Here is a 14411-nt window from a genome sequence, read left to right as displayed (position 1 = left end):
TCTTTAAACAGAGTTTGATTTATTGACTCGAATACAGAGGACACAAACAATAATTAAATGTCATGCTTTTTCAAAGTTTGATCATATTTGTGTTACAGCTGAACTGTGGCGGTTTGGTGTTGTTTTCATGATAAGCTGGGTGCGAGTGAACACAGTCAGGTTTCAAAAGCCAGAGGGGAAGGGTTTCCAGCATGGATCACGGTGCTGAGTGACTATGCCTGAGACCCCTAGACTTAGTTCTGATGAGGAAAAGGGAGAGAGGAGGGGGGCCCAGGACGAGAGAAGGGTGTCCTTAATCCCCCAACCAGCCCACAAGTTGCCTCAAGCAGTCATTATAAAACACTGCCTCTTCTATAATTAACACGCTGTTTTTTCATCTGTTAATCCTACCAGCCTACAAGACTCTGCCTGCTTTCATTCCAAGTCTTGATAGTTTTGCTGCTTTGCTCCCTTTGTTTCATCCTTCAAAACAAATACTTTCTCAGCACGGCTAATGGTACAAAAAAACTTGGTTGTGTTGTTGCAAGGCAATTCCATTAGTGATTGTGTGAAACAACAATGCAGACAAAATCCCTGGCACCCAGTGCTTTGTTCACTGCCTGTGTTGTGAGCCTATAAACTTCATAATCTATGTAAAACTGCATACAAGTTGTTTGTGGGAAAAACCCATTCCTGATTTGTTTTATTTGGATGAAACAATCTACATATACAGTGCTAGACCACAGGAATATTACTGTGATTGTGCTCCAAGATCCTGACTCACTGTTTCACTGTTGTATTCAGCTTTCAAGGCTGCAGACTGCCATTGGAGGTGGTTTTTACTTGTCATTAGAGTGCTATAGACGAGATCCGCACTCCTTTGTACAGATCCTGAGAAACTACAGCCCTCATCAGCAGATGGGATAGCCTTTTACAGCAATGAATAGGCAGTTGCATAATTGAGATCTCATTTCCATTTAGTAAGAGATTAAACTAAAAAAAGAAGAGTTGCTGCCCTACTTTCTACAGCCTGAGGTATCATTAGCTAATGGAAGAGAAATGTTCTGTCCAGCTCAAAGGCAGTCTGGCATCTCCAATCTATTAAGCACAGCGATTAGGAGGCAGACTGCCTCAGAAATTAGCGTGCCAGTGAGAAAGTACTAGTCATGTAAAAGATGGAAACTCACCAGAGTAGGCCTTGGGATGACCTTTCCACAACTCCAATTTCCCCCCTAAAATTATATCAACAGGAGTCAAATATTAGCATATATTAACTTCTTAATGTCTGCATAATGAGCTTTTTATATAATATTGTTGAATAAAAATGTCAGTTGCTGTTGAACTTACCATGTCAGTTGCTGTTGATGGACACTTGTTATTACGGAGGCACGGAACGAGTTTGGCATGATGTTTACTGTTGTCATCATCAGGCTCTGGCAACACTGGCTGCGCTAATTTCAAGTACTGATACATGGGCGAATCTGCAGGCTTTTGGATTGTAATCTGAGGGGTGGACAGATTGTTCAAGTCTTCCGTTGGATCCCCTTCTCGAAGACCCATAGTGAATGGATCAGTAGGAAGTGTCAGAGAGCCTGGGCCCTCCTGCTTGCTGCTTTGGTCTCCATCCATTCCCTGGTCATCCCCCTCCTCACCCTCTGCCTGGCCCCTGTTAAAGAAGTCCCATAGGGGGCGCCGTAGAGGAGGGGTGGAGGGCTCCTCTGAGTCTGCGTCCATGTCGGAGTAGCCACTGGACTGCAGGCGCTCGCTGACCGACTGCAGCAGGGACAGGATGGACAGAGAGGAGGATGAGGCCAGCTGCTCCATCCCCACACCTCCGCTCAGACTCCTCAGCTCCTCTGTGGCTGGGGGCACCATGAGGCCCCTGTCATCCCACGACAGGCTCCCCTCCACCGCCTCCTCACCGCGGAGACTGTCCTCCTCCACGATGGGTGACAAAGAGAAAGGGTAGGCCTTGGCCCGCCGCGCTGTGGGGCTCAGCATGGGGCCTGTGTCATTGACAAACACGGCATCCGTCTCCTCTTCCTCGTCGATAATGGAGAAACCACTCGCCTCCATGTCGTGGAAGGCAAGCTGGGGGACTGGGAGGAGAGGTTCCAGGGCTGGGACTCTCCGGCCTCCTGTAGCCCCTGTAGCATGGAGCCCAGCTAGCCTGCTGCTCAGGTCCTGGTGAAACCCTGCCATAGCTGCTGCTGAACCTGCACCACCGTGTCCTGGTGTCTCTGAGTCCTGACTCTGCTGCTGCGGAGAGACATCGCAGCGATACGCTCTCACCGAGCTCCTCTGTGGCATGTCCTTGTTACCGGAGCCAGGGGCTGAATTAGACTCAAGGCCCTCTGAGGTGCTCAGGTCCGTGGGGAGTCTCCTTGAGGAAGAGGGGTCCACGCAGATGGTTCCTGTGGGTCTGCTGTCGGCCCCATCCTCCTCACCCCCAGAATCAGAGCCCTCTGAGACTACAGAGGCTAAGCAAGTCTCAACCAGGGCAAAGCTTTGATCCCCATTGACCGTAGTGTCATTCGGCCCATTGGTCTCAGTCTGAGGAACATTCAGTGTTATTTCAGGACCGCTCTCTTGGCCTTCATCATGAAGAGTTATACAGGCAATAGGCTTCAGACTTTTAGCATGTCTGACTTGAGATGGTTGTAGTAAGTTTTGCGTGTGTTTTGGTCTGACGGACATAAGGTCTGCCTCAGAATTGCCCTTAGCTTCATGTTTGGAACCTTTCCTAAGCAGATCAGGCTCAGGAAATGCTGTTTGGTTTCTGAAGGAAATATTGTCATTCAGAGTGCTGTTGAGCTTATTAGGACTTTCAGAGTTATTTGACACAGAAACAGGACCATATTGAGCATTACCATCTTGTTTAGGACTATGTCTGTTGCTTTCGATATCATCTTTGGCTACGTGGACTGCTCCATCTCCTACCTGTGTTTCTTTAACGCCTAGCACCTCGTTATACCCATTGTCCCCTAAAGTGCCGAGCACTTGATCTTTGTTTTCATTTGTTTTCCCTGAGACAGACTCATACTCATGACTCGCTCTCATTATTTGAATAATATCCCCACTGTCACCATGGATACCTGGTTTCTCGAAGGACACTCCACCGCTCAAGCGAGGCAACACATCTCCCTGGTGCTTATCGCCACTGTATTCACACGTGATAGGTTTGTTTGGCTGGGAATCCTCTTCCCCTTGCGGATGCTCATTAGCATTAGTATCCATTAGCTGTTGACCTTTGACCTGTACCTGGTGACCAGTGCCTGGAGTCCCCTCGGCACAGTGTTCTCCCTGCCTGTGGTCTGAGACACAGATGGTGGGTGCACTGGTCTCACAGGCCGGCCCAGGGCTGCTCCTGATGTCAATGTCCGAGCCTGCGATAGACTCGTACCCCGAGGAGGGGGTAGACCTGGGGCCCTCCGCCAGAGGGTTAGGGTTCAACGAGAGGGTCTGTTCTGCCGGGAAGGCTGAGGGGTGTTTGTCATCCCCCCTCTCTGAAGGCCTTACCTCCAGGAGCTTATCTGGCTCGAAGGACTGCTCCATGCCCCCCTCCTCTCGACCTACAGATAGGACCAGGTAAGTCTCCTCACTGGCCTTCTGGAGCACTTCATCCCCCTCCAACTCAGAGGATTCTATTCTCTCCTGGGCCGCTAAAGCATTCCTCAGAATGTTATCCACCATCACTTTAGACTCCAAATGAAGGGCCTCATCAAACAGATTGTCTGAAGGACCAGCATCCCCCTCATCCTCCCCTGACTCAAAGCAGTGCAGTCCAGCACCAGCGCCTGAATCCAGTACATCCCCAGAATCTGAGTGCATAGTTGCTGGCATGGGTCCCTGGCTTTTGGCCACTGATGCAAGCGAGGCGGACGGTGAAATGGGATGCGGAGCCAGCTGGCCTCCATCGACATCAGAAACACCAGCAGGCAGGTGAGTGTGCTGCGCAGTCCCCCCGGCGCCTGGCGGCTCGCTGAGCCACGCAGCAGCAGCTAATGAAGGTGACCCAGTCTGGACACAGTGTGCAGATAAGGTTTCTGTCTGCTCCATCAGCCCTGTGTCTCTGTCCCTGTGTGTGTCCTCGCTGGCCATCTCTGTATGAGTGATTCTATCCCGCGGGCTCTGCTCCCCACTATGGCTCTCACTGCCTGCTGTACTAGTCCTGGCATCAACAGAGTCCTCTGTGGGTGCGTGAGGGGGAGGGGAGCCTGTGACTGAGCCAACACCAGAGAGAAAGTCCTTGGCCTGGGCTCCTACAGTAGGCAGGCCTGCCTCCCTGGGTAAAGGGAAGGCACTTTGACTCCCAGCCCTTTCTGCTGTCTCCGTTGTTAGTGGAATGTGACTAGAGCCAAGTCCAGTTGGACCCAAAACAGCAGAATCTGTTTTGGAAGTCCAAGCTCCTCTCTCATTGGTCTCTGAGGTTGGAGCTCTAATCTGATTGGTCGATATGGTCTGAATGTCACTCTGCTTTGAAATGGTGAGTTCTAAAGTGGAGGGTGTCACCCCACCCAAGGGGCTACCCTCCCCCCCGGAGGTTGAACCCCTCCCATGCAGGGCCTCATACCCCTCTGAGATGGGGAAGTCCACCTGCACCTGGTGCCTCCGCCTCATCCTGCGTCTGTCCCTCTGGCCGCGGTACGTCCCGTACGTCACCACAGGCGGACAGGCCAGGGCCAGCCGCCGCTGATACTCGTCCACCTCCGCCTCACCTTCGCGCAATGGGCCGCTGTCTGCCGCTGCTTCGCCCTCTGTGCATCCTTCCCTGTGGCCTTCCGTCTGCGTCTCCTCCAAGGCTCTATTCATAATGCACAGAGAGACAAGGTGTATAACAATACAGACAAGGACACACATATCTCCCAGTGCTGCTTTGGGTGAGGAGAGGGGGGTTGGGTGATTCATGCATATAAGCAGTGTTGTGTAAAAGGCAGCCACTCATACAGCAGTTCAAGAACATCATCATCAAATATTTAATCAGCAGCTATTGGACAAAGATACGGCATGCCCCAGGGCAATGCATTGATCTACCAGCTTTGACACCCCCACAACCAGCACCTTTTCCGTTCCCTTCACCTCCCCCATCTTAATCCTTCAAAGGACTTGATGAGAAATCAAATAGTACAATGCTTCACAAAAGATAATAATGGTGTTCAGGGGGAAAATACATTTTTCAAGGCTTTTACCTTCCAAACACAATGGTGCTCAGTGTTTTTAATGAGCCTCCCTGCCTGGAAACACACATCAAATAATTACAGCCATTACAATGACCTCCCCACCCTCTGTTAGTGCAAAGCAGCAACTGTCCTCGGTCCTCACCCCAACCGCAACTCGCCCAGATGGTGTTCAATTGATACACTAACGCTGGCGCTTGGCTTTGTTTTTTTAATTGATTGCTGCCTGTGTTGGTGTGAGAGAAGAAAACTACAGGGGAGATAAATGCAGGTATCTCCCACAAAGTAAACTAGTCATCTCATAAGGAGTGACAGTGGCTTGGATAATAAAATTTTATCTGAGATTAGGGCTGTTGCGGTGACCGTATTACAGCCACACCGGCGGTCACGAGTCATGAAGGCAGTCAAATTCCACATGACCGTTTAGTCACGGTAATTAGGCTTCTCCAAGCTCTGATGCTGCTGATGGTCATTAGTAACCTACCAAACTTGCTAACTGCCTGGGACTCAGCACTCTATTGTCCCTCTAATCACTCTGACATCAATGCAAATGTATTCGAAAATCGAATCAAACACTTCATGAGAGCTCATGAGCTCATGTTGCGCAACATTTCTACAGGCTATGCAATTGCGGGAGAAAACAGAGGGATGGCCACTAATAAAAAGAGGAGCTGTCTATAGGCTAGGCCTACTATATTTATTTCTCAACTTTCCTAATATTAAGCACATTGCTTATATCTACAACAGGAGTATAGCCTACCTGGCTGGCATGAAATTTAACCACGGGAAAAGCGTCCTCCATTCACTATTTAAGTGCATAGATGACATGTATTTTTTCCCACTGCCCCTGCTTCGATACAGGTGCATGATAATGGTCCATTCTAAATGAAAACAAATGTCACACATATATTACTTAGTATATGTAAATTCAAGATTAAATCAAGAACAGTCTGATGGGTGATAATATTAGCCTATCACTTGTGAATATCATCACTTGTGAATGATGCCCAGCATAAGAAACAATGCCTTTTTTCTCTCTACTTTTTCTAATCATAGTCGCACACCTCATGTAGCCTAGCCCATAGGCCTATATGTTTTAATAAGGTTTGTATCACAACTAAAGTGGCCAAATAACTTCTTAAAATTAAGCACATTAATCTGCTTTACATGGGGTGTAGAGCCTAACTGGCATATATAAGCAGCGCGTGAGTTTCAAGTTTGGGGAAGATAATTTTCACCATAAAAATGCACCTTTATAATAAAAGCATTACACGCATAATTACATTTGCGGTCACTTTTGATAATGGTGTTTTCCGCTAATGGAACAATTGCGCTTATAGCCTACTACCACGTGCACATTGCTGCGCTTATAATGGGAAGAAATAGCGTAATAGTTTATCAACATTTTAAGCTAAACGTTCTGATCTGTTGCGTCAGCCATATTGCATAAAAACGTTTTTTGATGCTAGTGGTTGTGTTAATTTGGGATCTATCGCATCCCACAACTGTCCCAGACTATGTTTGGAATATTTCTTTATTGCTCAGAATAGAATAGGTCGACTTTTGTACTATGGAGGATAGTAGATTGACATAGTGCTTTTGCTGTTCGTTAGGCCTACTCATCTTGTTGGCTGATGAAAAGTAAATGTGGACAGTTCTTCCAATATCTTCAATATGCACCTCGGAATTGGATAAGGACGCGCGCAGTTGCGTCCCCGATGTGTCGGTCTTAACTTGTAGCCTGTGAGAAAGACCCGATCACATGACAGAGAGCTGTGTGAGTGAGAGACGCTTTGGATTGCACAGCACACTCAGGGAGAAGGGCACAACGCAACACTCCGGGCCACAAAAGGCATGGATTTTTTTAGGGTGCATTACGGCCACAAAGGGGATGCCGCCATGAAATTCGGGGCATTATCAAGGGCTTGTCAAATTGTGAATAAGAGACTATTGGAGTGCGCAAAAAAACAAAGCAGAGCTCATGCCTTTCAAGCTACTTTTTTCAAATCATCATTAGAGTCTCATCATGCAGCCTTCCAATGTTTTACAAATCAAAACATATAGGCCAACGTTTGTAGAACAACTGAAGCTACATGAATAACTCTAAATTAAGCATATAGGAGTACCTATTTCTTTGTTTACCGCTCAACACAGAATAGCCGCGTGTGCACACTCCCTCAAATCGTTTGGAGAAAATATTTCTATTTTATTCAGCTTTGTTCAATTGTAGTTTCATATTATAAAATAATATAAAATAATGCCACGGAATTATAAGCAAATCTTGTCTGCTAAATGAACTATTGTAGCCCACAGCCATTTGGCATAGCCACACCAGGACCTAACATAAGGACAACTCTGTTCTTCTGAAATAGACTACATTTTCTTCATATCATGCTTCTTTAGACCTGTCTAAAATAAATAATGTATAGGCTATATTACATGGATGTATTATACTTTTTTTTATGGCTTGTAGGCTATGTGTGGAAGCCAGGAGATGCTAAATGTGTTTATGTTAATTCACGGTCAATTATCGTGAGACCGACAGTTATTTGCTTGACAATCACCGGCTGACGACATTTCGTGACCGCCACAGCCCTATCTGAGATGAACTATATAATCAATGTCAATCTAAATAAAGCTGGTAGCTTTTTCAAGGGGGAAAAGGACACAAAACAGCAGGCTGGTATTAGGTTTAAGAGTTCAACTTATTGGATGAGTCAGCCTGAATCATGAGGTGATGAGGTAATTTTGGTTGATTTGAGCCATGTTTTCATGGCTCAAATTATGAGGTTTACGGCCCCAAAGATCTTGTCACAATAAAGCACTTCAGTGGGTCCTTCTACAGAATGAAAAGAAGAAACCCCATTGCAACAAGTTAGAATAAACATATTATTATTTATAGATACTTATTGATAGATATTTCCTTGTAGCTCTACTCTTCACAATCAGTTCTTCTCCAGCTCAAAAAAGCCTTTGGTATAACAACATCTGATTGGATTCTCAAGAGGACTATAAATACAGTACATTGATGAGTAGCTGATTGTTTGTCTGTAGCGTTGTCTTGATGGCTGTCAAGTTTTCAGACTCCAAGGCCCCAGGGGCATCAGTGTAACGTGACAGCTCCCCACAGGATACCGTGTACAAACTGTGGCTTTGACACATCATAGACAGGAGCACAGATAGATTACTCTTATAGGTGCTTGATTAAGCCACAAAATATGAGTCACAGTGTGTATGATGATGTGTGTGGCATGGGAGGAGTGGATACTTTGGGCCAAAAATATGACACTGTCTTTATTTGACCAACACTATATTTAATGTAAAATTCTACCATGTACGTTTACATTTCCTTTTGGAAAATGACAGTTGTCACACTTGTTAAAGGGTGTGAACCACTCAAGCTACTTGACTGCAACAACATGTTTTCCAATGACTGTGCGACTTCATATTGAAAGGATTCTGTGGTCTGTACAAAGCACTAATCAGTATCGAGAAGGGAAGCCAGGCTGGCTCATTCCTGCAACTGAGCCATGCTCACACTTCCTGCTCCCCAGCCAAATGTCTGAAACCATTCCAACCAGTGATGCTCTTCCTGCCCTGCCAGTATCTCGGACGCACAGGGACGAATCATTACAAACATTTCCCCTCTACATGCTGTGCTGTGTGAATCAGTCTGACGACAGTGTGTGTGTGTGAGCACGTAAGCACGCTCTAGTGTCAAAGGATCAAGATTCCGGTGTTTCCATGCAAAGTCTCCCCACCCTGACTTAGCACCAGTAACTGACTGGCTGCCAGGACAGCTTAGCTAGAGCCAGACGCCCCCACCCACCCACTCACACAATAACCAGGCACCCTTGCCTACACTGGACAATTATCCTGCTCTCTCTAGCTTCCTGAACACACACACAGCCTACATAATACCATGGCTCAATGACAGAACCGCCGGAACCACAAGAAACCATTGTCAAAGAATGTAGCCCTGTAAGATTTGTGCTCTACAATAAGCTACTAAATAAGCTTCTAGTTAATCTCCTACGGTAACAAGACTTTCAAAGTCATGCTCAACTTTCAGAAGTCAGCTGCACTTGTGTTTTCAGTCTTGAGGCGAGGTGACACAAAACATTCATATTCAATCAAAAGTCAGCATCCACAACATGTATAGCATAGGGTAGTTGCCAGAATGAGTATGAAACATTGCAATGAAATGTTTCCCCCTCAGTTTCAGTGGTTTTCAGCTCACAAATATGGCTTACTTTATAGGAATGTTGGAATGACATACAATAGCAGCTAGATAAAGTTAACATGCATTCATGGCACAAGTATACATGGGTGTCCTTCATGGTGTGTCGTGTCTGTGGATTCAATGGTGTATGGACTGTGGTGTGAATGTCTGGAATGCTGTCTGCGGACTCGATGTTGCATGTCCTTTGGTGTGTGCGCGCACGTGTGTGTGTGTGTGTGTGTGTGTGTGTATGCTGTGGGTTCTCTGGTCTGGTCTACTGTGGTCTGTCTTTAGTTATCGGCCGATGGCTTATCTCAAACAGCACCACCCCCTCTGAGAAAAACAACGTCTCTTCCTCTCTCTCCCTCCCACTCGCTCCCTTTCATCTCTCATTCTATTTCTAGCTCATGGTCATTGCGTTTGTGCGATGAGGAGAATCCACTGGTGTTTGATAACTATTGGCCCAGACAGTGCTTTCCAATCCCCTATTTAATCAAATGGCGTTCTTTAGAGTAATTTCCTTGTTGCAATCAGATGTTTCCCTCTGCAAACCTTGCTGTTACATTTCCCTTCCTACATCCCTGCAGGACAAAATTCTACATCCTCCATTTCATTTATTTTCATTTCATTTGGTTCCCCAGCGTCAGCCCCTGCCGTCTGAGTGGCTACTCCATTCTCCTGTAGTTAATTGCTGTGCTATGAATATAATTGTTGTTTGACCTACTTCTTCACCCAGTGAGTGAAAAGCAGTTTCACCTTCAATGACAATTCTGCCGATCTATCTCGTCCCTCTCGCTCACAGTTACATTTGAGTCATTTAGCAGACGCTCTTATCCAGACAGACTTACAGGTAGTGAGTGCATACATTTTCACACCTCTTTCTTTTTCTCTTCCTCCTTCCTGACCCTTATTCGGGGATGCAGGGACGGTCTGTCTAATAATTGTTTTGTGTGTGCAGCAAACTGAGTAGCATTTTTGAGTTACTTGTACAACTTTGAGCTGGGATGTCTGTCCTACAAATATTTTAGGTCAGAGACTGTATAAAATGTTTGCAATGCGCTCGATAGCATTTAGTTAGCATTTTCTATGGGATTTTACATGTACTTGTTATTATTGCTAACCTTCGGATTAAAAAGGCTCAGTAGGGTTTGAAAATGGCGTCCCTTGTGTTCAATGCCAGTATTACCAAATATCCTGGTATGGCACAAGCTCGGTATGAAGGTATGACAATCTGGACACCGCCCAAACCTAATGCTATATGCAAAACGTAGCTCAAGAGAAAGTGCAAGTGTCCCCTCTCATCATTATTGCTGCTTCAAGTTCAGTAGCCTACCTCTCCTCTCCTAGTTGGGCGTGCAAGAATAGGTGTGTGTATGGTATCAATTAAATAGAGTAGGCTATTGGCCAGGGTTCCCCAACTGGGGGTCCACGGGTGGTTTTATTTGGCCCCTCAAGTTTTCTGAGCAAAAAAAAAAAAAAAAAAAGGTTTTTAATTTTTATTGTTGGACATACAGTACCAGTCAAAAGTTTGGACACACCTACTCATTCAAGGGTTTTTCTTTATTTTTACTATATTCTACATTGTAGAATAATAGTGAAGACATCAAAACTATGAGACAACACATATGGAATCATGTAGTAACCAAAAAAGTGTTAAACAAATCAACATATATTTTATATTTGAGATTCTTCAAAGTAGCCACTGTTTGCCTTGATGACAGCTTTGCACACTCTTGGCATTCTCTCAACCAGTTTCATGAGGTAGTCACCTGGAATGCATTTCAATTAACAGGTGTGCCTTCTTAAAAGTTAATTTGTGGAATTAATGCATTTGAGCCAATCAGTTGTGTTGTGACAAGGTAGGGATGGTATACAGAAGATAGCCCTATTTGGTAAAAGACCAAGTCCATATTATGTCAAGAACAGCTCAAATAAGCAAAGAGAAAATGACAGTCAATCATTACTTTAAGACATGAAGGTCAGTCAATACGGAACATTTCAAGAACTTTGAAAGTTTCTTCAAGTGCAGTCGCAAAAACCATCAAGCGCTATGATGAAACTGGCTCTCATGAGGACCGCCACAGGAAAGGAAGACCCAGAGATACCTCTGCTGCAGAGGATAAGTTCATTAGAGCTACCAGCCTCAGAAATTGCAGCCCAAATAAATGCTTCACAGAGCTCAAGTAACGGACACATCTCAACATCAACTGTTCAGAGGAGACCGCGTGAATCAGGCCTTCACGGTCGAACTGCTGCAAAGAAACCACTACTAAAGGACACCAATAAGAAGAAGAGACTTGCTTGGGCCAATAAACATGAGCAATGGACATTAGACAAGTGGAAATCTGTCCTTTGGTCTGATGAGTCCAAATTTGAAATGCTTGGTTCCAACTGCCAAGTCTTTGTGAGACGCAGAGTAGGTGAACGGATGATCTCCGCATGTGTGGTTCCCACCGTAAAGCATGGAGGAGGTGTATTGGTGTGGGGATGCTTTGCTGGTGACACTGTCTGTGATTTATTTAGAATTCAAGGCACACTTAACCAGCATGACTATCACAGCATTCTGCAGCGATACGCCATCCCATCTGGTTTGCGCTTAGTGGGACTATGTGGTCCTCTGTAGCTCAGCTGGTAGAGCACGGCGCTTGTACGCCAAGGTAGTGGGTTCGATCCCCGGGACCACCTATACACATAAATGTATGCACGCATGACTGTAAGTCGCTTTGGATAAAAGCGTCTGCTAAATGGCATATTATTATTATATTACTATCTTTTGTTTTTCTACAGGACAATGACCCAACACACCTCCAGGCTGTGTAAGGGCTATTTCACCAAGAAGGAGAGTGATGGAGTGCTGCATCAGATGACCTGGCCTCCACAATCACCCAACGTCAACCCAATTGAGATTGTTTGGGATGAGTTGGACCGCAGAGTGAAGGAAAAGCATTCCAGGTGAAGCTGGTTGAGAGAATGCCAAGAGTGTGCAAAGCTGTCATCAAGGCTACTTTGAAGAATCTAAAATCTAAAATATATTTTGATTTGTTAAACACTCTTTTGGTTACTACATGATTCCATATGTGTTATTTCATAGTTTTGATGTCTTCACTATTATTCTACAATGTAGAAAACAGTAAAAATAAAGAAAAATCCTTGAATGAGTAGGTGTGTCCAAACTTTTGACTGGTACTGTAAAAAACTATAAAAACACCAGGAAATCAGCTCCAAGTGATTTTAATTTGGGAAATCTGTTCCTAAGTATTTCCAAGCATATTAAAGAGACACGTGATCATATACAAATGTAAGCAAGGTTTGACATTTTTACGTTTTAGTAAAATATTATATCTGTTTGGGCTTCTTGCAGTCAATTTGCAGTCTACAAATTATTTGTAAATATGTTTCGGCCCCCCGACCATCCGCTCAAGGAAGAAAATCGGCCCGCAGCTGAATGTAGTTGATGATCCCTGCTCTAGGCTATACATGGGCGGAGAAGTACGGGGCAGTTATCTTTCCAAGGAAATTAAATTCCTAGATATGATTAGGCTATAGTTTACTACATTGCCTTGAAATAAATATTGATCACCCATATTTGCCTCTGTCTGAAAATCGTCCTGCTCCTAAAAGTTAGACTATATGCAAAACGTAGCTCAAGAGAAAGTACAAGTGTCTTCTCTCGCTCCAACTCTGCTCTCTTCAAACTAAGTCTAGCCTATTGGCTGATATAGCCCAGTAATACAGAGAGCCTAATATAAAAATGGGCCACGTGAGAATCTCTGGTAACATATTTAACATATTTCTTAGGTTATTTTTGCGCATTTTGATATTGCCTATAGGGCGCAAAATTGGTGGGACCATGGCTGGCAAGTGAGCTACGTCACATACGCCTAAAATAACATTTGCGGGACTGCGGTCGGGTTCGGGACATGTTCTTGCAGGAGCGGGTGGGAGACACGGACAAAAAGCCAGCGGGAGCGGGTGGGCAGTATGAAGAAATCAGTCCCGTGCAGACCTCCTCATCAGTTTATCAGCTGCACATGCAGAAACTAGAGCTGATGGGGTAACTTACGAAGATAGTGGGAATGTATTTATTGACATCAACAGAGTTGCAACTGATATTAAGAAAATAAACGGATAATTTGTTGATAGTGAGCATCTACAGATCATCTAGGGAGTATCCAAATGAAGTGGGTCTCACTCAGGCAGCCAAATGTCCTGACTCCACAGCTTGTTTGTTAGTTTGCATTTCAAATGTCTGTTTTCTCCTCATGACTCTCGCATTCCTCTGTGATTTTCCCTCATTCTCCCCCAGCACACTACTTCTCTTCTTCACTCCACTTCCCACACTCCCTCTCTTCTGCAGAGGTCATGGTGTCTTTCGGCTTATTCCTTCCTGTCAGAGTCTGACTATTGCTTTCCTCTCTTGTTCCATAACAGGGGGCAGAACCGAACAGAACTGCCTGTGGACCGCAGGGCCTCTGTTTCTCACTGTCTCCCATTACACACCATCTGCGGAGTATACACTATCTCAGACCATCCATCTGCCTTGCTGTCCATCCATATTGAAATCAACAGGCTAATGCATTTCAATGGGCACCTAATGCCTGGATTTGTTCAATATGTGATAAGCCGTCACTTTCACACATACTGTAAACTGCAGTGGTTGGCGGTATAGTTTTGCATACCTAATATCGTTTGATAATGAGATTAGGGGCCAGGTGTGGGTGTGGGTGTGTGTGTGTGTCAGGACTTCCGTTAGAAAAATGTGGAAATGGACAATGTGACCAGGAAGATTTAAATTTTCCCGGCCATTTAAGAACTATACCGGACCCATATGCATTGGGTGCATAACCCATTAGGGTGTCCACCCACAGTGCTCAGAATGACAGAAATCACATTTAGATTATGGTAATTCATCTTCACAGAACATGCACCTCCTGTAATGAAGCAGCCAATAAAATGTCATTTTAAAACATGTGAGTGGTATATGACAGATGAAAATATCCTTAGAAACTTAGGAAGAGGATGAATCTAAAGAT

At 45.1% G+C, this 14411-nt stretch overlaps 1 protein-coding gene across 1 annotated transcript in view; it reads right to left on the bottom strand.

The window, feature by feature from the left end:
* Positions 1–14411, bottom strand: part of LOC121550181 — an 84821-nt gene that overhangs the window by 40787 nt on the left and 29623 nt on the right. The window contains exons 4-5 of the mRNA XM_041862308.1: positions 1327–4783; positions 1167–1211 (exon numbers count right to left, since the gene is read on the bottom strand). Coding sequence (XP_041718242.1) covers positions 1167–1211; positions 1327–4783 — 3502 coding nt within the window. The remainder of the gene's footprint in view (positions 1–1166; positions 1212–1326; positions 4784–14411) is intronic.

This window comes from Coregonus clupeaformis, chromosome 35 (genome assembly GCF_020615455.1).
Source record: "Coregonus clupeaformis isolate EN_2021a chromosome 35, ASM2061545v1, whole genome shotgun sequence".
NCBI lineage: Eukaryota > Metazoa > Chordata > Actinopteri > Salmoniformes > Salmonidae > Coregonus > Coregonus clupeaformis.
Note: the sequence above shows the minus strand (reverse complement) of the source record. Positions and strands in the feature narration are given on the sequence as shown.